The sequence below is a fragment of the Taeniopygia guttata genome, chromosome 8, assembly GCF_048771995.1.
Source record: "Taeniopygia guttata chromosome 8, bTaeGut7.mat, whole genome shotgun sequence".
Taxonomy (NCBI): Eukaryota; Metazoa; Chordata; class Aves; order Passeriformes; family Estrildidae; genus Taeniopygia; species Taeniopygia guttata.
The window spans coordinates 1,596,693-1,621,195 of NC_133033.1; the positions used below are offsets into that span (position 1 = coordinate 1,596,693).

Genomic DNA, 24,503 nt, shown 5'->3' on the forward strand with positions numbered 1-24,503 from the left:
TTATCTGAAAATTATCAGAGGAACAAGGTCTGTTTAGTTCCTTCTTAGACTCTGGACTTCTCCCTTCCTCACCTCTTGAACTCAGCTAAGTTAAAGGAAATGTCACAGCCTTTTAACATCTGCCTGAAATACAAGAGGAAATGAGGAAAACCAAGAGATGGGAGAAAATTCCTACACTGCTCCTCACCTCCATAGGCCTTGTGGACTGGAATAGTAACTTCAGCTATTTCCACCAGAATTTGTGTTGCAGTCTGGATGTTCTCAGTAGGTTTGAAACCCATATTCAAGAGCACTGTAGCACTGTGACAATTCTCCTCTTAATGTGGCCATTTAAAGGCCACCCAGGGTGACACAGACCAGCCAGAACATCACATTTCTCTAAGACCCTGACACTTTCTTTTTGCCCTTCCCACAGCAGCCATGTGCTCCTGCTGATCCATTCAACTAGCACAGCTGAACTGGAGCACTCAGCTCATCCTTATGGGAAAATACTCCACTTCCCTCCAGATTTGGGGCTTGTTTGCCATCCTGCCTGGATTTCTGAATCCTCTGTGCCATTATGAACAGCACCCTTCCTGGAAACACAACCTTAATTACCAATCTCCTTATGACAGAGGGAGGGGGAACATGGTAAATCCCACCTCAAAATGCTGCTTTATGACTCAGAGTGAGGAATTGTAATTTCCAAAGGTGCACATGAGGAAAACAGCAGCAGCAGAGTGAGCTTTGGAATTTGTCCAGGCATTAAATATTTTAGAAATGTTACGTGCTCTGTGTCACGTGTGTCCCCCTGCATGGGACAGGGAACCTGGACAGTGCTGGGACAGAGAGGGACATAATCAATATTGGATCATTTTGGTGACAAACATGGCATTTCCAATCTGGAAATATTAAATTATTGCTCAGGTTGAGGTGACTGCTCTGCTTTGTGCCTCCTCACCAGCACACTCCGCTTCCAGTAAGTGCTAAAGTTGCCCTTATAAAACCCAGCTGTTGCACATAAGCTTTTTCTGGGATATATATATATATCACCCAGAAAAAAATATCCATATATATCCATAAATATCCGTGGATGGGGAGTCAGTCTATGAGCAGCAGCATTGTCTAGCTCTGGTGGTGTGGCTGGCAGGCAGCCAGGCAGCGAGTGGGTACCTGTGAGCTGTGCCAGCAGCAAGCTCATCCTTCTGGAAAGGGCTGTGCTGGGAAGTGGATGAGCTCAAGAAAATGCATTTGAGCTTCTGGGCAGTATTGATTTGTCTTGATGTATTTTATTTATCTGCTTGAAACACAACAAAAACGTGCTGGTGGAAAGAGTTGGAGTTCAGGGGAGGGGGAGCCAGAAGTGGGGTTTGGAGCTGGCCACCATCACCATCTTCCTCCTCTGCAGCTGCTCTAGAGCTCTACACAAACCAGTTTCTTCTTCCCAGCAAGGCAGCAGAAGGGATATTTTTCAGCAGAGAAATCTGGGGAGGGGAAATGAAAATAAAACTTGGTTTGGTTTGATGTAAGAACAATGAAGAAGCAGAGAGATGGCAACGGGAAAAAGCAGACAGTGAGGGCAAGCAGCAACATGAACACGCCTGCTGCAGGGCTGGGACATGGCACAGCACCTTCACACTCCCCAGCTTGGAGCACATGAGTGAACTCATTCCCCCGGCCAGGAAAGTCGGGAATTGAGCTCCTGTTCCAGCTCCCACCCACGGCTCTGGCAGCTGGCTGCAGCCTGCCCAGGAAATCCCCCTGCACTTGGCACCCTGGCAACCAAAATCTAATCTCTGGTTTGCCAAGTACCCTTGGACCACATACATGAAGTAGCTCTCCTTCCCCCAAACTGAGATTATTAGCTTAAAAAAAAAAAAAAAAGCGTTGGGCACCATGTTTAGAAGTAGTTAATTACTTGGAAACAATTCACACCTTCCCCCTGTCTCAAAATAAATTCTCTTGCTTCCTTTTCCAAGCACAGCTCTCTGAAAGCCGTGTCACCAGCGGGGTTTCACGCATGTTCTGCGAGCACAGGAAGCTGAAGATAAATTCAGCAACAGATCAGATGTAGAGAACTTGTGCACTTGGCTGTCTATTTATACACTCCACGAGCAGCCAGGGGCCCCACGGGCTCTGAGGTGTTCTGTGGGGTACCCAAAATCCCACTGAAGGGCTGCTTTGGAGCACCCAGGGTTTGGTTGGGTGACCCTCTCCACCTGCTCCTCCTGGCCCTGCATCCTGGCTGCTCCCCATCCTCCAGCACAAGGAGAACCAAAAATATAATTTGTAAAATGGTTTCTGATTTGCACAGCGCTCTGCAGAATCGTGTGAGGGCACGGAGCTGTTCTCAGAATGCTTTCAAATCCTACTACAGGTTAGGGAATTTTACATCTCCTTTTACTCATCTCTGACCTCATTGCATCCTCCTGAATTTTGCTGATACGAGTGAGGAGAACCAGGCCCCAGAGTTACCGCCAGGAACAAATCAATGACAAACTGGAACCACTTAGAGAGTGTTAAATCACCTTTATATAAAAGTTCTGTCAATCCCAAGCTGATGCCATCAGTGATTTAAAGCACTTTACCGTATGTCCCTCACTGTAACTTGAAATACTATTTTAAAAAAGAGCTTTTAAAACATATAAACTGTTTAAAGTGAAGTGCAAATACCCATTTCAGAGGGAAAGGTAAAGCTTGAAATCAAACTGCAGAGTGGATGAGTAAGGAATAATCCATGCATCCATTCCTCTCCTTTAAAGAAGGCTGCAAGGAGAAATCTGTTGGAATTTAGTTGATTTTTAAACCACAAATACAAAGACAGTCAGACCTCATCTTTTGTATTTTGCCTCTTATGTTTCTGGTGAGGAATATCAGTGCATCTTGGAATTTGCAAAATAAAGGAGGATGTAAGATACAAAATAATTTTTCAGATGTGTCACTGCACACCAGTACTTAGCAGGAAAAAAGAGTTTATTTTTATTTATTTACTTTTCTGCAGCTCTTTTCCAGCCTATTCTCTTTCTAAGCAAGAAATAAAGCCACAATTACAGATGATTAATTCCTTAGAGAAAACTACTTTAAGAGTTTTAATACAAAATTGCATCCTTCCTGTAGGCTGGAATGTTGTGGTAAACACAGACAATTTTTGGTATAGGTTGGAAATGTCCCCCTGTTATTAACATAGTTCTTGGAGGAATTTTTAGAAGAACATTGATTTCATCCCAGTTGCATGTCACAGAACAACCAGCAATGCCCCAAAATCAAGAAAAAGAAGGCAAAACCTCATGTAGCGGACAGGATTGGGAAACTGAACACTCAATTTCAGTGAAATCCAAGTGTCAGAGCAGCTCAGCCCCTGTTTTTTTTTTTTTAAGTGAGGTGTGTGTGAATTTAATTCTGGCTGCAGGGCATGGCCTTTGGGATCCTGGGTCATTCCTGGACGTGGTCCTGAGCTCTGGACATGGATTTAGGTGGAAGAGAGGTAAAGCTGCTCTCCTCCATGAGCAGCCCCAGGCTAAGCCACTTATGCAATCCTTGTCCGGGATTTAAGAACCTTTGCAGCATCAGTTGCTGTGCTGAGAAACAAGCCCTGCCTGTAAGGCATAAATAATGCAGATCTGGGGTGGTTTTCAGCATGAAAAACCACCAAGAAAAATCATTTTATCCTTATCAAGGCAAAGCCACGGAAAGGGCTGGTGAGAAGGAAAGAGAGTTGTTGGAAGCAGCTCCTGCAGGTAAAATGTGGGGAAAAGGGAGCAAGAGGAGGTCAGGCCTGGGAACCTTGGTACATCCATACATGTTTTAGGTGTTGGCACCCTGGTTACTGAGAATTTTGGGCTTTCTGTGCTGACAGGACCGTGGAAAAGCTTCCAAAATGGAATGATAGAACTGGGATTGTGGGGGTGCAGTTTGAATAGAAGTGTGTGATATCACATGGTGGGAAAATTAGAGTTTAAGGGTTTAGAATATAGTAATATATATAAAGCAATATAGAAGTTTTAGGGAAGTGGCTGGTCATTTTTCACCTTCTTCATCTTCTTCTCCATGGGTTTGGCTGGTATGCTGTAATTAGAAAAATCTACATTGTGGAACACAGGTGGTTGGTTATTAGGTTAAAAGTAAAAATAATTTAAGTATCATTTTTTAATTAGATAGTTTTTCCTTGAAAGACCTTATAAAGATAAATACGAGGCCATTTTGTGGCTTGTTAGTGAATTGCAGTAGAACTCATCACTTACGAGACTGCAATATAGATAAGAATTAATAAACATCTGAGTCTGAATGGGAAATACTGTGTTTACACATTTAATCCCGACCCTGACCAAAGCAGAAAAAGAAGATGAAAGTGCAATAGTTCGGGGAAAATCCTTCCCTGGGAGGGAGGTGAGGCCCTGGCACAGGTCCCCAGAGCGGCTGTGGCTGCCCCTGGATCCCTGGCAGTGCCCAAGGCCAGGCTGGAGCAGCCTGGGACAGTGGAAAGTGGTAGGGTGTGGAATTAGATGATTTTTAATGTCCCTTCCAATCCAGTCCCTTCCATGATTCCATGATTTGCACTGTTTAACCTCTCTTCCTCCAGGCTCAGGCTCTTTTCTAATCTTGAGATTACCAAAGTGATAGGAACAGGGTGAGGCTCCAGCACTTTCCCACAGTGCGTGGTTAATCCAGACCCAGTGACCGTGTAGCTGAGGAAAAAGGTTAACATAGTGCAAAATCATCCAAATTCCACCCTGCTGCTTCCCTGACAGCTGTGGAAACAGGGCTGGCTTGACTCCTCTTGGGAGAGGGGAAAAATGGAATTAGTGATTATTTCTTCAGTTCATAAATTACAACCACCTGGCCATGTGCACTCCCAGGCCAGCAGCACCTGATTCCTGGCTGCTCCCAGGGTGATTTCCTGGAGAAAAGGGACAAAATTCGGGATTGCTACAAGGCAGATGAGCTGGGGCAGAGCAGCTGCAGGGGTGTGTAAGCACCTCCGAACACCAAGAGGCCTTTCACACCTGGTGCTGCCACACACCAGAAAGCCTTGATAAAATTATGTCAGTATTCTTAATCTGAGTTACACGGAGGGGAAATATTTATCAGAATGGGTTTTTTTAATGACCTATTAATCTTTTAGGACAATTCCCCCAAAAGGCAGCAGCAGATTTACTCTTCTGTCAGAAGAAAATGCCAGATACGTGTGGTGTGTGGGAAGCAGGGGCGAATGATTTCATTGAACTGAATCATTTACTTACGCATTTTACTTCCACTTGTGCCGTTTCCTGTGACTTTGACAAGAGTTTGAGACCGCAGTGAAAAAACTGGTTTGTTTTCTGTGCAGACGGGAGGATTGTGAGCATCTCCTCATTTCAGTGAGTTGTTTACACCAGCTCGTTCACATCCGCGTGAGAATGGAAACAAGGTTGTGGTTTGTAAAAGATGATCCAAACACACCTGACAGGAGGTTGTAGCCAGGTGGGGGTTGGCCTTTTCTCTAACCAGCAACAGGACAAGAAGATGTGGCCGTAAACTGTACTGGGGCTGGTTTAGGTTGGACATCAGCAGGAATTTCTCCATGGAAAGGGCTGTCAGGGTTGGACATCAGCGGGAATTTCTCCATGGAAAAGGCGGTCAGGGTTGGACATCAGGGTCAGGGTTGGACATCAGCAGGAATTTTTCCTTGGAAAGGGCAATCAGGGTTGGACATCAGCGGGAATTTCTCCATGGAAAGGGCGGTCAGGGTTGGACATCAGCAGGAATTTCTCCATGGAAAGGGCGGTCAGGGTTGGACATCAGCGGGAATTTCTCCATGGAAAGGGCGGTTTAGGTTGGACATCAGCAGGAATTTCTCCATGGAAAGGGCGGTCAGGGTTGGACATCAGCGGGAATTTCTCCATGGAAAGGGCGGTCAGGGTTGGACATCAGCGGGAATTTCTCCATGGAAAGGGCGGTCAGGGTTGGACATCAGGGTCAGGGTTGGACATCAGCGGGAATTTCTCCATGGAAAGGGCGGTCAGGGTTGGACATCAGCGGGAATTTCTCCATGGAAAGGGCGGTCAGGCCTCAGGAAGAGCTGTGCAAGACGCTTTGGAGTGTCCATCCCTGAAGGTGTCCAGGGAAGGACTGGGTGAGAGGTTAACACGGAACACTGGTTGGACTCGTGACCTTGGAGGGTTTTTCCAAGCCCGATGATTCTGTGATTCCCTAATTCTCTAGCTCAACCAGCACCGTGACAAACTGTGAGCATCTGCGGAGGTGCCAAGCCGCAGCGTCGGCACTGGGGTGGGGCAGAAGGCCACAGAAGGTGGCTCGGCTCGGCTCGGCTCGGCTCGGCTCGGCTCGGCTCGGCTCGGCTCGGCTCGGCTCGGCTCGGCTCGGCTCGGCTCGGCCCGGCCGCTCCCCTCAGGAGCCGCTCCCGCCCCGCGGTGCCTCACCGGGCCCAGGCGCCTCCCCGGGGCGGGCCGGCCCCGCGCATGCTCCGTGCGCTCCGCCGTGCCGGGACCGCCGCCCTCCTCCCTCAGCCGCCGAGCGCCGCGGGCCGTCCCCGGGCTGAGCCGCTCCCGGCCCGGGCTGCCCGCACCGCACCGCCCGGCCCGGCCCGGCCCGGCCCGGCCCGGCCTGCACCGAGCGCCCCGCGGGACCGCCCCGCCGGGCGCCACGGCAGCGGTGAGTGCGGCCGGCCGGGGGGAGCCGGGGAGGGCGGTGCGGGCGGCGGGCGCCTTTCCCCGGGAGCGGAGCGGAGCGGAGCGGGGGCGGCCCGGGGCTCTCCCGGCGGCCGCGCCCGGGGAGCGGAGCGGCTGTGGGCCCTGAGCCGAGAGGAACCCGTGCGGAACCTCCGCGTTCCCCCTGTGTCCCGGAGGGTTCGGAGCCGCTTGGATCCCCTCTGTCCCGGAGGGTTCGGAGCCGCTGGGTTCCCTCTGTCCCAGAGGGTTCGGAGCCGCTGGGTCCCCTCTGCCCCAATGAGTTCGGAGCCGCTGGGTCCCCTCTGTCCCAATGGGTTCGGAGCCGCTGGGTCGCCTGTGTCCCAGAGGGTTCGGAGCCGCTGGGTCCCCTCTATCCCGGAGGGTTCGGAGGTGCTGGGTCCCCTGTGCCCCACAGAGGTGCCCCGGTGCTCCGGTGCCCCTTAGCCGGGGTTGCAGCGCTGTCAGAGCCACGTTTGGTGGCAGGAGGAGCAGCGGTGAGGCAGCTCCGGTTGTGGCCGCCGTGGGTTTGGAGGAGTTCGGAGCCCCGAGCCCCGGGTGAGCGCGGACCGCCGGGGCTCCCTGTGCCGGGGACAGCTGGTGGTGTCCTGCTGTCGGTCTGGCAGCTGTTCCTCTTACACAGGGACGCTTCGGGACATCTTCCACCCTCCTCTGCCCCTTCCCTCACCTAGGGGAGGTAGGTGCCAGCCGTGGCTGGGTATCCATCACCCCAAAGGACACGCAGGGAACCTGGAAAGGTGTGCCGACTATGCACCTTCTCCAGAAGCCTAAACCATAATTCTGCTCTCTGTGTGTGTGACAAAGTAATTGCTGTGTTGGATAATGGCTGGGAGTTGGAACTGAATCTATCTTTAACTTGTCTTCCAACCCAAACCAATCTATGGTTCTATAACAGTGTTGAATTGGGATTTTTAAAATCCATGTATGAGGAGAGCCAGGACAAATCTGAAGCATATTAAAGGCTAATAATGTAGATTGAGAGTAGAAAGGCAACTCGGCAGTGGCTCAGTGCGGCAGGAGAGGATGGATCCAGCCCTGTATAAACAGACACTGTCCTTGTGCTTAAGAGGATGCAGTGTCTATTCCAAGGGATTAGCAATGGGAAGTCATAATTTCAGGCATGTGTTGAATGCTAAATGCAAGAAAACTTCGGTGTTTTTTTGTTGTTGTTTTTTTTTTTTTTTTTTTTTTTTTGTGATTCATTTATTGGGGGAGGCAGATGGAAATAACTCAAAGTCGTGACAGTGTTTGAGCTAAACTCCAAAGAACCCAACTTTGCAGTTTTATTTCCGAGCGGAGTGGATGTGCTTTGGTGCTGCTTTATTCGGGTGCTGCAGCTCGTTATTAAGTTCAGTTTTGCCCTTATAAGGGGACTGGGAGGCATTTCCTCCTGGCACTTGTTTTTAAAACACACAGGAAGTTGCACCTTGATCTGGGTCTGTGTTAGGTGATACCAAGACAGGTGCTTTGAAATGTGGGGCCAGCTCTGGCTGAGCCAACAAAACCCGTCAGGCTTGAGATGTTAAAGTTTGTCATGGCAGGCAGATGCTACAAATACTTTTTTGTCAGTACATTTTTGGTGATTCAGTTGTTAAATATGTTACTGATCCAAGTGTCACAGTATCTACAAGCTGTCCCAAAGCCTGGTGGCACAGTGTGTCTCTGGCCTCTGGGAAAGGTGATGTGAAAAACTTGTAAAAAGCCACGGGGAGTGGGTTTAAACTTAGAATATAATAGAACATATTCTAGAACATAACCACAAAACAATAGAATATAAGCACAAAACGTGAATGATTTTTAAGTTTGTGAACTCCTGGAAGGTTGTGCACTGCACAGTTATTCAGAATTAATTGCAAAGTGGCCTTTTTTTGAGAGGTAGCTTCTGTAAATGTTGAGCTGTTTTGGTATGTTCAAATTGTCTATTCAGTGATTTTAGTTACAAAAAAAAAATCAGGAATATTTAATGCAAAACCTATATCAGCTGCAAAGCAAAAAGCTGAAGTGCACCTGAACAGTCACTCAGGGGGTAAAAATCAATATTCCTTTTAAACTCCTATTTCCCTTGGTCAAACAGAGTCTGCAATTTCAAGTTGTTTGATTCTTTTGCCTTACCTCTTCGGGGCTGGAATTAAGGCAGGTTTCTTATAAGTGATATAAATTCAAGAAGTTTAGACAGACACTTCTGAAGTGGTTTAGTCTTGCAAATAAAGACAGAATTCAGAGAAATGGGCTTCTCTTTTTTGTGTGGAGGGGATAGATCTGTTTTCACAGGTAGCATCCTGTTGGGTTCACCTCTTTCCCACCATCTAGCTCCCCCTGCTCCCTGGATTTGGAGGTGAAACCCCTTTTTCTTCAACTGAACTTTCCTTGGCACCTTCTGATGCCTGATCTGGCTTGTGGAAGAGGCTCAAAATGAGGAAGGGAGCTTCAAAATCCAGCAGGTGGATGGATAATCCTTGTGTTGGGTGGGAATTGCAGCAGAAGGAGCTGTTCTGTTCCATAAAGGGGAAGGTGTTTGCATTATTTGGAGAGGACAAGGCTTTCACACATAAAAACAAACCCTTAGGACTGCTTTTATCGAGGTGTATAAAGGGTTGTGAGAATTTCTGACCCAAGAAGGAGCTTGAGAAGCCAGATTGTGGAGGGAACACCGAGCTGGGGCTCGGTTCCTGGTTTGTCTGGTGTTCAACAGCAATTAAAAATGATAAAAGTGTTTTCTTCTGGGTGAAAAACTGGCAATATTCACGTTGTTCTTTTTCAGCCTGGCTAACAGGTTGCAATGCAGACATTATTCCTGTAAACACACTCAGAGTTGCTTTAGATCTTTGAAGCACTTAAAATGCAATTAGATTTCAGGTATTGGTGAGGCAAACACTTGCTAAATTGATAGAAAATGGCTTTTACAGTTCAAGCACATAATTCAGGCAGTTAATGCTGAGAGCCTGCCTGCAATAAAGCTTTTCATGGTTGATGCAGCTCAATTTTGCTGGCAGGGTGAGACAGAAATGCTTGAACCTCATCAAAAAGGAAAGTGCAGCTTTAAAAAAATCAGCATTTTGGGGTTTTGGCAGCTCAGTTGCCACTTCCATCTCTTGCTGTAGCTTCTGTGCAGGAATTGAAGTGACAGATGAAGGGGGGCTGTTCTCTCCCTTGATTTCTTTAGCAGCACTTTGGGGCTCCCATCCAGGATTTGTTTCACACAGATCCTTCCAAAAAACCGAAACAATGCTGAAAACTACTGGGAGAAGTTGCTGAGGGTTTTCTTGGGCAAAATGGCTGCAAGTTTCTCTTGACGGAAAGGGGAGAGGAGGAAGTATAATTTAGTGGTTTTAATGTCCTGTTGCAGACAGGTGGATTTTTAAGGAACATGCCCTGACCATTTTCTTCATGCTGAAGGTCTTTATAAAACTGCAAACAGTTTTGCTGGCTGGAGTAATTATTGGTTGTTTTTTTTTTTTTCTTTTCTTTTCCCCTTGAACTGGTTATATAAATGTAACATAAGTTGCATAACTGACAGAAAAATTGAGCTGCAGGAAATTGAGAGGGCAGCCTCAATCGACATGGAAAAGTAAAGTCTGGAGCAGTTACTCTGCATATCAATAATGCCTTTTACACAGTGTGGGAGGTTTGATAACAGTGATATTAACGTGGTTCTCTGCATGGGGTGTGATTATGATTATGCACTGAAACTGCTGGCACATGAAATTATTCTGTTTAATTTATTTTAGATTTCCTTCTCCCCCCTCTGGGATGTAAAAGGTAATTTAGGAAATAAAGGAAAATAGGTGCAAGTGGAGGGAAAAGCAGAGGATTTATGCATTATCCTGAACTGTGGAGAAAAGTCGTAGTGAAAGCCTGGGGGAAGGAAAAAAAAAAGGAGTTTTTATATGAGGAGGAAGCAAGCTGCAGAGTAAGGTGGAAATAAGCAGAGAGTAGGAAAATTGTTAAATTAAAATGGTTTGCTGTTGCTGTTGGTCCTGTTTGGATCTGGTTGCCAACAGTTTTCTGGAAATAGCAAGAAGGAGCCTTTATAAGGGGATTTGCTTTGGGAAACTCATCTGTCATAAACCCATTTATCTGGCAGCTTTGCTTTATGATAGATTTTACTGCTACTCCTTTGAAGCAGGTCTGCTGCATAAGGGAAGCTCTGCTAATAATGGGAATTAATTCAGTGTTTAATGCAGTATTCTCCGAATTTTGAAGCGTGTGGGGTTTACTGTGAGTCAGGAGTTTGGCCCCAGTTCCCAAAGGCATAATTCTCTTTTAACACAAAATCTGACAACTGCTCTTCCTCCTTCCAGGAGAAAACTCCTAAAGGAAATTTGCACATTCCTCCCTTGTTTATAGAATGGATCTGAGAGGGGTTTTGGCTTGTTAAAGTCCCAGAATATGAATATAGTTCAAACTTTCAGCAGTCTTGGACTCCAAGTGTTGTTTAGATTGTTCCTTGAGTGTTTCCTGTCTCTTCCAGCTATTCCAAAACTGAGTGGAATTTGTCTTGCTCATCAGGGGGCCCAGCTGGAGTTTAGCAGGATATTGAAATATTAAATTGTGTTAGTGATACTCTTAATAATAACCCTTTAATGTGGTGCATATTCTCTCAAAATTGGATTATTAGTCTTTCACTTCAGATCTTTGAGACCACTTCATTCTCCTGGCTGGAAACTGGCACTGAGCTAATATTGACTGATATCATTTGGAACAGGAAAGATTGTTGTTCAACTTAGGAAATCTGGGAAAAACCCTTGACACCTTGTTTGTCAGGAAAAGGAGGGATCTAAACCTTCCACTTTTTTTTAGATAAGGAAAATGGAGCAGGCAGTGCTCATTCCATGACTGGGGACAGGAGAGGGAACACATTTTGTTTGTGTATGGACTCAGATTTTCAGGAAATCAGTTTGGCAGAGGTGACTTTAATGTTCATTTTGAGCCACCAGCAGCACAGAGAGATACAATAAACAAAACAAGCATTAAAAACCTTGGCACTTGGACAGTCTAAATGACTTCCTGGTGCTTGCCATCCATAAATACCTGGCTCTGCTCGCCTCTGGATTTTACTGAAGAATGATAACAAATGCAAAGCAATTTTTAATATTCATGTGGCTTGTTCTGTTTGGTTTTTATCTTTTCATGAAGATAAATTAGTTGTAAAGCATAATATATTTAAGGGGGGGAAAAAGTATTAAAGGTACCACCTTCAGTACTGCATTAGGCTCAGTCTTTTGTATTTAAATCTATTTTGCATGGGATTTTTTTTTGTCCCCAGGATCTCAAACTCTCACCTCCTATCTCAAGCTGATGGCCTCTTGCATGGAAAAAAGGGGTGGCCACCCTCAGTGCTGAGGTTTTGAATTAAAAATCCAAAATTCAGCTGCAAGGTGGCATTTGCAGGTCACTTGGTGTGGTGTTTTCTTCTGCACTCAGCGTTTCATGTTTACTGAGAATGCACAAGAAATAACCTTTCGCTTCCTGGACACTTCTGTATTTCACTTTTCCTCAAAGTACAGCAAAACAAGCACCAATAATTTTGAAATTGCTGGGGCTGAGAGTTTAAAAGTTCATAAAGGACCAGAGGTCAGGGAGCCTGGGCTGTGTGTATCACACCTTTGTGTCAGCCTGTGTTGGCACTCTCTGTCACTCTGTGCTACAGGAATTACCCTCCCTCTGAAAAAGAAAAAATTATTACAAATTCAGACTTTGCCTCTTTGCTCCTTCCTACTCTTGATTTGTATTGCATTGATATTAAATTACTTTTTTTTTTCTTCTATCCTTCTTTCTTGTCATAAATGCTGGAGGAAGAGAAAGATGGATTTGACTTTGGTATTGAAGTAACAGCTGCAATTCCCAGATTTAGCATTTGCTGCCTTCCAGTGTTCCTGGTGGAAAAGTCTGTTTGGGCTCTGCAGGTTGTAATGGGCACCAGGTGCTTCTGAAATGGAGTTATAACCTTGCAACTTTTCTATTAGAAATCTCAGGGCTTGGCTTGAATGTCTTTTATTTGACTTAGGTATTGATTTGTAGAAGTCTCTTAATAACTCCAGGCCCTAAAGACAAAGAATAGTCAAGAGCTCATCCAGACTCTGGTCAGAGACAAGGAACCTGTGTGATCCCTGATTTTTGGTAGGATCATAGCAATTCATTGCCAAGGAAACTTGTGCTCGCTGTCCTGAGGGGAACATCGAGGTTGTTTATTGGTGATACATAACAAACCCTGATGGATACATCCCATGGAGATGCAAATTGCTGGCAAAGCTTTGTAGTTGGAATTTTCCCCTGGAAACCTTTGTTTTACCAAGTGGAAAAAAATCACCTTGCCTTGTTCTACACCAATAATTGTTTTAGGAGTAATTGATGGCCTTTAACAACTTCCTTGTAGTTGTGGGCTTGGTTAAGAGAGGAGAGCCTGGGTTTGATTTGGATTTGAGTGAAAGGACAAATAGGGATGGCTTAGAACTGCATTTTTACCAAAGAACAGCTATCTTCTGCCAAGCTAAAAAAAAAAACCAACCCTGTGGGTTTTACAGTGCTTTCAGCTTCCTGGACATGTGACTGACAACTCAGCCAGGCTCCAGATAAATAAGGAAGATACATCAGCAAACAGGCTTGGCTTAAAAAGAAGGTACCTCTGAAATCCTGCTCACCCCGTGCCAGCACAGCCTTAAACACCTCAGAGCTGAGGTGCTGATGAGATTAACTGGGCTTTGTGATTAACTCTTCAGCCTTGGTGGGGATTGACCGGGTGTTTGTCTTGAAATTAAAGAGTGTGGTGCTGATGCTTCAGGTTTTGGCTTTTATATTTTCACATTCTGAGCTGCTTCAGTGTGTGGGTCTGGGCTTCACATCAGGGGATGCTGAGCTCTGTGCACAGAGCAGGGACACAAAACAATTCCTGCTCCAGCTGGGCACCAAGGACAAATGATCCAAATCTCAGCCCAGGAGCACAAACACCGTGGGCTGGAGAGAGAAAAACAAGCAGGGTGGGACTGCCTGGGCTGAAGCTGGAATGGGACAATGAACTCCAAGGTGCCAATGGAGCAGAACTGATCCCAGGGAGAGCCCCCGGGAGCGCTCGTGCATTTTGGGGCCATTTTGGTTCATTTGGGTGCAGCCCTGGCTGGGCTCTGGTGCTGCCCAAGGTGGATCCATGGAGGAGATCCTTTGGATAAATCCCAAAAAATAAAATCTGTGACTCTGCCCAGCTCTGCTCTAGGGCAGCCCCACAAGGCATCAGCACCTCCAGGTTTAATCATTCCGTGTTGGTAGGGGCTTGAATGAAGTTGAATTAAGTGAAAAACCCCAAATTTTTTCCTTGGCTCATGGTGTGTGTGGAGGCAGCAGAGCTGCTGTGGGGCATCCTTGGATTTCAGGAGGCTTCGCCTCAGCTCTGTGGGAGCTTGGGAAATCCTGTGTGAGGAATTGGGGTGGAGCAGTTCAGCTCCATCAGGCACAGAATTGTTCACAGAATTGTTTTCCCCACACCTGCACCACAGCCTGGGCCTGCTGCTGTGTCTGTGCTTCATTTCCCCTTCCTACAGAACTAGCAACTCTCTCTCTGTATATTAATTTTATGTGATTTTTAATTTTATCTTTTGATTTTATATTAATTTACAATAATTTTCTGTTTTAGGTGATATTAATTTTATGTAAATATTAAAGTTATGTGATCAAGGCAGGACTTGCCAGCCTATAAATCTGCATCCTGCCTCACCTTCACTCTTGAGACGAGCCCTCCTTGATTTTGTGTCATGCTTTGATGAACAAATTCCTCAGGACTTGTTCAGGCTGCTGAGTCCTTGTTACTGAACAGCCTGATGAAGTTTAATTAGCAGTGAAATTGCGGTGCTTGTTTGTGCCTTGTGCCTACTCTGCTGCTCCTTTTGGCCCCTGGGTTCTGTAAAAGCTCAGCTTTGCACACATAGTGCCAATCACTGAAATTATTACACAAAAAACTGGATTTCTCCAAGCTTTGTGGCGAGCTCACCCTTGGAAATACAGCTGAGAAGCAAACCACTCTTCCTGATATTTTTGCTGATATTGCAAAGGTTTTTTGTTAAAACCACAATGTTTTCCAGGGAAAAGATTTACTGCCTGTTTCAGCTGAGCTTTTGGGAGCTCTTTAATCTGCAGTAGCTCTGCACTGAGGGCAGCCAGCTGGCAGAAGTGCACATGACAACCAGAATCCCACCCCTGCTCTGCTGCGTGGCACAATTCCCTTTTTTACCAATAATAAACATTGGTAACCACCACTAAAGCAGTGACACCTTCACCAGGCTCTTTGTACATCTGCTCACAGCCACAGCAATTTTTAGGGGATGTTCTAATCACCAAGTTATCCTTTAATTAAAAAAAAAAAAAAAAAAAGAAAATCATTCTTCAGTATGGTTTAGTAGTTTTCACAATCAGTGGAGATGAGCAGCTTTCCCAGGCTGTTTCAGGATATTTATTTATTAAAACCTGGTGTTGCTCTGTTGCAGAGACAGGGAAAGTTGGGAGTGGTTAATTAGCAGGGAAAAATGACGTAATGATCCCTATCTTCTGAACAAATACACACTTACGGTCCTATAAAACTTTTCTACGTGTCTGTACTCATTGTGAGGGCACAGCTTGAAACAGAAATATTTCATTTGTTAAGCCCCAACTAAAGGCTTAAGGAGCAGCTTTATATATTATATAATATTTATATTAGATAATATTTATATGATGTAATATTTATGTTATATAATATATATATTATATCTCTGTGTTAATAGAGCTTAATTTTTTAGGATTTAGTTTAGAATCAGACTCTTAAGGATGGGTTTTAGGCCAGGACTCTGCTCCATAAGCATCCCATTATAAAATAGGACAAAAATGAGTAATTCCCTTTCCCCCCCATCAGTCTCAGCCTCACCCAGAGTCAGGGGTGAACCAGAAAATGGGGATAGGAGGGAAAAGTTCCTTTTTGGGTGCTCTTCAGCACAACTGGTGACTCAGAAATGTGTTGTGGAGCTGGCTCTGGTTGGAGTTCTTGCTCTGAGCCTCACATAATTTCTGTTTCCAGCTCAGGTTTGTTTTCCTGCTTTGATTTGTATATGATCCTGATTGTTTCCGGGAGCACAGACCTAAAAATATAAACCAGGGTGGGTTTTTATCTGTGACCATGAGTAATGGGGAGGTCAGAACAAATAATTATGCAATAATTGTGTTCTTTCCTCTTTCATTTTGTAGCTTGGTGTTGTTCTAAGCCAGAGGCCCTGGCTTTAGGAAGAGAAAAATGGTGATTTGATCAGGATGTGCTTTTAGTAAGACAAAATGTCATCTTATGCTTAAGAAAATAAATACAATATACACCAGTCCTCTCATTAAGGGACTGGAAAATCTTTCATGTAGCACTTTAGTAAGAAATAATTTTTAATGCAATTAACACCTCAGACATCCATTTTTAACTTAAAATGGGATTTATTGCCAGATCAAAAGTGTGTGTTTCAGTTCTATTGATAACCAGCAAGGAATGGCTGTTCCTGGAATATCTGGAATTTTTCCCTTGCCCCATCTGTTTGCTCTCGTGTTACAGTAAACAGCAAAGAATTTACAAGATTTTAAAACTGTGGCTTTGGCTTCTGTAATTCTCAATTAAACTCCCATCGTTCCCAGTTGAAATGGCAGGGTGCCTTTTCCAGAGCTTTTATCAAAGGCATTTTTCATTTGGGGAAAGTGCCCCTGCCCGTGGAATGAGATGGGTCCTTCCCAATCCAAACCATTCCATGAATCCAGGCCAAGCATGTGATGAGAACTGGCAGAAAACAGAGTTTAGAGCAGCCTAAATGAAGTCCTTTGCCCTGATTTCAGTGACTTTTGGTCACAGTCCATTAACTCTGGATTTTTTGAGGCAAAAATAAGGAGTGGGATGGTATTTCTGGAGTGTTTAACACTTAATAAATCAAGGCTTTTAATATCATCCAAATAAAAATGTACAGAGCATATGTTCTAAATGGAATTAAGTTTTCCTTGCTCTGTTTGATGAGGAAATAGTGCCATGCTAATTGCTCTCTCTTGGGAATCAAATTCTCCTCGTGATTTTGTGATTATGAGGTTTTTTTCTTTAAATTCAGGTGAATTTGCCCATGAGAATGTTTTCTGCATGTCTTGTTCCACTAAAATGTCAGATATTAATTGTACAGTGGGCATTGAAGGGGGACAAAAATAGACTGTGCCCTGATGGATTTGTTGAGTTTACTTCCCTGTAAGAATGAGGAAAACTACTCCTTTTTTTTCTATTTACATGGAAAAATGTGTCTGGAGTTGTGTGGAGAGATGCAGCAGGCAGTTTTTAATTGCAAATAATCTTTTATATAAAGATAACCACTGTGCATGCACAAAAGCCGCATAAATAAACGTTGGCTTTTTTTTTTGGTTTTTATTGCTGGTTAACTTTCATTTATGTGCATTGCCACCTGAGAAAGGAACCAGTTGATTTTGTGACATAAATACCAAGGCAGAAATGCAGCTTGGTTGTGGCCAGATGTCCAGGTTGTGACACCCAGGGCAATATTTTGACTTGAAAATCAGGTATTTGCCCTCTGGGAGGTGCATATGGTAATTCTCAGATTGCTTAAGAAAAGTGCTGGGGGGTTGATACATCCAAGTTACTACAGGAATTACAAGTATTTTATCCTAAAACTGATTTCTGTGAGTTTTATCTTAGTTTTTGTCTTGTTAAGTCTGTGATTAACTTTCCAGCACAGAGATATGTGCCATGTCCCTAATATTTATTTAATATGTACTAAAATATTCTCTCAGGTCTTTGAATTCTGAAGCTGTTCAAGCATTTTGATTTATTTTCTTTAATGTGCTGATGCATTTTGAGTCAGTTTTCATGGGATAACAACGCTCTGGTAATTACAGTGACAGGGCAGTGGTTTCTGAACCTCCCCAAAATCCAGAGGTTTCTTTAAATTATGGAAATGCCTGATGTGGGGTTGCTCGTTTTTGTAAGGGAGGAACCAACAACAAGATGAAATTGGAGGTTTTGTTGTTCAGATTCCTGCACGATAACTTGAAGTTCAATTTCTGAGTTGTTTTTGAGGCCAGAAAAAAAAGGAAGTTCTTTCTGGAGAAGAGAATTTAGAGCTGAAAGCTCAGGCTGTGGTGTCCTCAGTTTTGTGCATGCACAGGGCACCTTCTGCTTTGATTTCTCCAGGATTTTTATTATTATAATTATTATTATATTATTTATTTTTTAAATTTTCTCCAGGATTCCATGTGCTTTACAGGGGGATTTGATTCCCATAGTGGAATTTGCAGGAAGTGCTGCCCACTGCAGTTAAATATTTATTGCCAGAATAGCTGCACTCTATTTGCAGCTTTGGGGCCAAGCAGGAAATGTCCAGATGCTTCACAAAAGTTCTTTTTTCCAGAGATTTTGGGTTGGAAATCCAGGCTTTGGAACTGTGACTGTAAACCAGCCAGTTTCATCACAGTGGATAAAAAAGGAGGAGAGAAGTGATTTGTGATTTAAAGTTCCTCTGACTTGTCTCTTTCCTATTTTTATTTTTTTTTTTTCTTTTCCTATGTCTTTCCAAATTTCCTGGCTCTGGGGTTCACAAATTTCCCTTGGAACTTTTCTTTTCCAGCTGTGTTCATGCCTATCTTTTCTTATTTGTAGGAATATGAAAAAAAATCCAGAGGGGGTGTGAAGCTACACTCACAGCTCAGTTAAAATTAAACCCAAATTTTTTTGCAAATAATGAATTCTAAATTTACCCTCCCCTCTAAAAAAAAAAAAAAAAAAAAATTCAGAAAATTTTGTGTCTCGTGCTGTCTGAGGCACAAAATGTGTTGTTAGTTCTGGTATCAGGTTCAAAAGGGGAAACACAAAACCCCAGTTCCTGTTTTTGTGACTTGACAGTTTGAGCTGGGACTTTGTTGCTGCTGGGTTTTGTTAGTTTGGACATGGGCAAATGGGTTTTAATAATTTGTGAGTTAGTCTGGGCTTAACATTTATCTGTCCTCTCATTTTTCTGAGTTAAAGTGAAAGCTTCACCCAAATTAGTGATGTTGTGCTTTTTCTGGAAAAAAAAAAAGAGCAGAAAATGGTATTTTTTTATGGCTGGCACAGCCTAAAGGAGAGAAAAAATTAATAATTAATTCATAGGTGCCTAATAGAGTAGTGCAAGTGTAATATTCAGCAACTTCCATGAAATATTAAGTATTTTTCCTCAAAGTTTCAGGATGTTTCCTCTTGTATTTCGTTTCCCTTGAGGTCTGAAAAACGCCACTGAACCCCAAAACAAACTTGTTGTTTTGGCAGAGGGAGGGGAAGAAGCAATAAAAACTTGGCATAACTTCTGAAGGATTTATGTAAGGATTAATTGCATGATTACAACATTTACTCTATGGTTTGCTAACACTCCTCCCTTTGCCATCTCTTTATGATCTCTTTTAAGGCATGACAATTCAATTTATTTATTAAATTTAATGATTGGCTCAGTATCACTGCAATTCTGGCAAAGACTTTGGTTTATGCAATTTTAAAGCACGTAAACAGTGCTGGAGACCTACTTGTGTACATAAAATTTACAGGATCACATATTGCCACATCTAGTGTCTGTATATCACTGATATCTGAGTAGCTTAATTAATCTTGATTAAACTTTGTATCTGTCATGAAGGTTTTTTAAAAGGCTTTTCTGTTCTCTGTTTTCATCGTAAATGTACAGTCAAAGTACAAAAATTACCAACTTAACTCTGTGGAAGTTCCCTGTATGTGACCACCAGTTCCTGTAAATAAGACAAGAGGGGTTTTTCTGATTTTTGTGGGGTTCAAACAACAGAGGGCAGAGATCCTACACACTCAGAAAGTCTGTGATGACAGCTTTGGGATTTCTGGGGATGATCTTGGGGGACAACTCAGTAATTCAGTGTTTTGGAGGGCAACTCAGTAGCTCAGCATGGCTGCAGTTAAGGTGGAGAGGGTAGGAAATTATTTTCTGAAGCTAAATATTTGGGAATTGCCTGTTAAACTTTTGGAGGGTGATTTAGGCATGACAACCCCTCATTTCAATTCCCTTTAAATACTGGATTTCAGTAGCATAAGCCCATGAATGATCTTTTTCCAAGTGATCCTTGAAGGCTGAAAGAAGGAGTAGCAAATCCTGATGAATTTTCCGTGGTGTTTCCATGCCCCCTCTGTCCTGGAGCTCCTCAGAGTGGCCAGTGGTGTCCAGGGTGTGGAGCAGGAGCTGCTGGAGCCAGGCTGGGGCAGCAGATAGGATAGGAGGGATTTGGGATGAGCCTTGGGATGAGTCACTCCTGTCTGAGTCAGTGCTAAAAACCATTGAGCAAGAGTGGCCCGGCTCAACTATTTTTAATATTTGCTTACTCACATTTACTGTACTAAGCTCTTTACAGGAAAGGTAGTTAAGAGCTGTAGTAAGCTCTTAAAGCCACTTTCCATGGCAGCAGCTCCTTTAATTAATTAAGAGTGATGGCTTCAGTCTTGTTTTTTCTGAGCTTTTAAGGTCAGGGCATAATTTTTGTGCTTGATGCTTCCAGAAGTGCTGCAGTGTGGTACTCACATGATTGCCTCTGGACCTAGAGGGATAAAAATTGGACTTTAAAACCAGCAGGAGCAGCTTGGTGGCACCTAGAAGTGTTTATTGAACTCAACAGGTGAAATTTTGTGTCCAGAGGGCTGTGGTTTAATATCTGAATAAAACATTGCAAGGTTTCAGACATGGTGGAATAAACAAGTCCCAACTTTGCTGTTGCAAAGCCCTGTTGGCAATGCCCAGCATCCTTAGGGTGCTGCTGATGCCTTGTGGGGGCTGCCCTAGAGCAGAGCTGGGCAGAGTCACAGAATAAATTCGGGATTTATTAAAGCATCTCCTCCATGGATCCACCTTGGGCAGCACCAGAGCCCAGCCAGGGCTGCCCCCAAATGACCCAAAATGGCCCCAAAATGCACGAGCGCTCCCGGGGGCTCTCCCTGGGATCAGTTCTGCTCCATTGGCACCTTGGAGCTCATTGTCCCATTCCAGCTTCAGCCCAGGCAGTCCCATCCTGCTTGTTTTTCTCTCTCCAGCCCACGGTGTTTGTGCTCCTGGGCTGAGATTTGGATCATTTGTCCTTGGTGCCCAGCTGGAGCAGGAATTGTTTTGTGTCCCTGCTCTGTGCACAGAGCTCAGCATCCCCTGATGTGAAGCCCAGACCCACACACTAAAGCAGCTCAGAATGTGAAAATATAAAAGCCAAAACCTGAAGCATCATCACCATAGCCAGGCTCTTCCACTGCCCAAGGTGGATCCATTAAGGCCTTTTAATAAATCCCTTCTTTATTCTTTATTCTTTAACACTGCCCAGCCTCTGTTCCAGGCAGCCTCTCCTGGCATCAGCTGGATGGGGATAAACTGGAGCTGGGGCAGCTGAGATCACTCCTCTTACCTGCCCTGTACCTGTGTGGCTGAGCTCCAGGCACAGCAAACCCAAAGATCTCTCCAGCAGCAGGGAAAGGCTCCTGCATCCACAGCTGCTCATGGGAGAGGCAGGCAGATCTGCAGCTGGGATATTTCTGCTGCTTTGGGCTTCTGGAGAGCTGAAATAAAATCATAGCTGGACTGAAAAATTAACTGGCTGTAAACTTTTATGAAACTGCTCTTGGCCAAAGCAAGAAATTGAGCTACTGTCAGTTTTCATAATACACAGACAGGGCTGGGAGTGCAGATGGAGTTCAAATTCCTCTCATAATTTTTGACTTTGAATTCTAAAATACAGACTATATGTTCAAAGTGGGGTTTTTTCAGTTTTTCTGCATGGTATGAGACTCACAGGATGATGAATCTGAATTTAAAGACCACCTGGAGTTACCAGGCAGCCACTGCAGAAATGGCACAAGCAAGTATTTTCCAAAAAGAGAGAAACGAGTGAATTGTAAACAAAAATGAGATGATTCAGCCCTAGCAGAAGTGTTTAGAAGAGTTTATTTGGATTATTCACCTGGAAGAGCTGTGAGGCTTTCTAGGGCAGGAAAGGTGTTGGTGCCAGGGTGGAATTGCGGTTGGGGTGAGATCTGTGCCAGGTGTGAAGTGTGGCAGAGTCTGTGATGGGTGGAAAGGCAAATTTGGGCATTCTGGGACCAAACCTGCAGTGACAGGAGGAGTGTGCAAGCTGCAGGACAAACTTTCTAATCCATAACAGGAAAGGGGAGAGGAGAGAGGAAAGGAAAGGAAAAAGGAAAGGAAAGGAAGTCCCACTGCTCATTATTGTACTCTGAAACCACTCACAAGTCTCACCACCTTTGAACCACTGTTGACACAATCCTAAGGTGCAAACATGTAAAATTTACTCCTGTTTAGGCACTTACTTAAAAATAGTGGGTGTGTTTGTCCAAGATATTGAATGAATGGAGGGTAAATATTTGGGTTGCTTGCCAGGGTGATGCTGGGCTACAGCTCGTGGTTGGCAGGAGTCTCACACCAGCAAACTCTCAATTGTAGCAGAGCATTCACAGTTAAATTGGCCAGTGAAAATTAATGGCTGAAAACGATTGGTACGACCTTGGGTGGTTGGAAAAAGAACCTGTAATGATGTGTAGGGTGTCTGGGAGCACTGAGGTTTGTTAGGGGGTGGTGCTGGAGGACAGGACTGGATTTACAGGTTCCTTTCTGCTGCTGGTGGCAGAGCTGCTCTGCTCAAACACGGGATTGTCTCAGAGATAAAACTGATACCAGCCAAATAACAGGGTGTTCCTCTGGTTGAGGCAGAAAGCAGCTGTTAGATAAGGCTTTAACTGCATCAGCTGGCTATTCATATTCTGCAGGAGAATCCTTAGAAAACCTTGGGAAAAGTGTCCTTAGCATCCCGAAGGGAGGCACAAGGATCCTGGCTTTTGGCAGAGCTCAAGTTGTTTATTGGGACAACTTTCTGAAGGCTTCGTTTGGCTCTCACTGATTGCCTTCTTCTGTTTCAAGTGTTTTCTTCCAGTTTCCTTGTGTTTGATTTTTGGGCAGAAAAGAGCCTTCAGCTGGGAGAAATTAAAAGTGTTTTTTTTCCCCAATCTTTGTTGTAGTTGGGTTCAGAGAAAATCAATTTAGGCAGAGATCTGAACCACATAATTTCTTTGTCATCTTTCCAGGTGGTATTTAGGGCTTAGCTCCTCTTTTTGAAGGTGACAACGTAAGAATTCAGAGTAGGCAAAACGAAGATTCATTAAAGCCTGAAAATATAAAAGTAATTGCAAGCAAACCAAAGCATGTCATGAGGGAGGGTTCATGAGCTGCAGTTTAAAGGGGTGTTTTGGGATGCAGATGTAGGATCCCTTCTCAGTCAGAGGACTTGCAAACCTCATTTTTGTTCAGGTAGGTCCATTAACTGTCCCACTTCCTTCCCTGACTAAGGGGGATAAATGTCTTTACAGCCAGCCATGAATACATGTGCTCTCTTGTGATTAGTTTATAATAAAAAGAAATTGCTGTGTGTGTTTGTCCCAACAGATGGGCAATAAATAACTGTATTTCCCACTTTCATTAAAAATTATATCTCAGTAGTATTTGATTTTTCCTTGGGTTGTCCATTTTTTTTGCCATGAAGTGCTTGATCTGCTCACTCTGCACTCACTTTTCCAAACTGAAAACATTTTTTTCCATGCACATCAACCACTGCAGCCAAATAATTCTGCCTGGGAATTTTTTGGGTTGGAAAACTCCATATTGTCCACTTTCCATTGTGCCTGACGAGATCTTGAGCACTTTTGTGATCAAATACAGATGGGGGCTACCAGCATTAGAGCAGAATTTTAACTTTAGGAAAGAAGAGCAGAGACCACAGAGAGGGGTTTTGAAGATCTAATTTCTCTTGATGTCAGTAGTAAATCCCAAGTTTATTATGGAATTTCGTGGGTTTCAACTCGATTATAACAGGAATGTTTCTTTTTAGAGGATATTTTTGTTGGTGGTTTGCTCTTAACAGGTGAACAGAACTAGTGAAGTTTTGTTCGGGCCTCGATTTAAATTGTGATCCTTTCAGAGTGAACTTTAACAGTATCTTCTCACCACATTTAAAAAAGAAAAAGCAAACCATTAAAAAAATCTTACCAAAGTGCAAAGCCACCACAGGAAGCACATGACTGCCAGATCTGGGGGGGTTCAGGGGCTCTGCCCTTCTCACAGCAGATGCTGACCATGTAGTCAGAATCTTTTTAGGGCCTTTGGAAGGGCCCTAAATGGCAGCAGGTGTGTGATATTTATTTTGAGGGCAGGTTGAGTGTGAGAAGTGCCATTGTTTCAGTTCTTCTGGGGAAAAGCTGGGGTTGGTCCTTGCCCTCAGGAATTCCATGGGAGGAGCTGGGATGCCCTCACAGCTTCTGGGCAGCTCAGCTCCAGTGCAGGATGGTGCTGTCCTGGAGGAATTTTGTTCCTCCTTTGTCCCAAAGGAGTTTAGTTCCTCTGCTCAGAAGGAATTTTGCTGCTGCAAACCCTCCCCTGTTGCTTGTTCCTTCTCTGAGGCCAGGTGACCTCAGGTGTGGTGGCAGGGGTAGCATGAGATGATCTGTGAGGTCCCTTCAACCCCAAATCTGTGTTTTTATGGTGGGGGTGTTGTAGGGGCTGAGGAGTTTTGCTCACAGGGCGCAGTTAGTGCTGGGCTGAGAGTCTCCATTTCGTGCTAAGACATGAAAGTGAGAAAGGTCCGGAAGAACATCTGGAGCTGCTCCCCAGGAAGTGGCTGAGCAGGAGGGAAGTGACCCTGCGTGGTTTGTGAGCCGCTGTGGCCACGAGCCAGCAGGAGGGACCTCTGTGGTCACCCAGGCCCGGCCCCTCTGCATGTTTCACACGATCCAAAAGCAAAGCAAAGCCTGGGAGAAGT

The 24,503-nt window shown here is 44.4% G+C and overlaps 2 protein-coding genes across 4 annotated transcripts in view; one reads left to right on the forward strand and one right to left on the reverse strand.

Moving 5' to 3' along the window:
• The window catches only part of JAK1 (Janus kinase 1), a 68,157-nt gene that overhangs the window by 8,071 nt on the left and 35,583 nt on the right, over positions 1-24,503 (forward strand). Inside the window, exon 1 of one of the 3 annotated variants that reach the window (XM_030279363.4) lies at positions 6,488-6,630. The exons of 1 other annotated variant lie outside the window; for it this stretch is intronic. The gene's annotated coding sequence lies outside the window, so the exon portion shown is untranslated. Of the gene's footprint in view, positions 1-6,487; positions 6,631-24,503 lie in introns of those variants that run through there. One more of the 3 variants, XM_072932801.1, reaches the window with a different exon arrangement.
• LOC115496292 (uncharacterized) lies at positions 1,250-14,412 on the reverse strand. Its single transcript, XM_072932947.1, has 3 exons — positions 14,374-14,412; positions 5,220-7,226; positions 1,250-1,463 (listed from the first exon to the last, which is right to left on the reverse strand). Exons 1-2 carry the CDS (start codon positions 14,410-14,412, stop codon positions 6,177-6,179), a joined length of 1,089 nt encoding a protein of 362 aa, XP_072789048.1. The 3' UTR covers positions 1,250-1,463; positions 5,220-6,176.

Coding starts and splice junctions, on each gene's coding strand:
- LOC115496292 (XM_072932947.1), bottom strand. CDS start 14,412: ATGACACAAAATCAAGGAGGGCTCGTCTCAAGAGTGAAG. Junction 7,227..14,373: donor GGCTCGTCTCAAGAGTGAAG/GTGAGGCAGGAT, acceptor TCCCCGGCACAG/GGAGCCCCGGCGGTCCGCGC.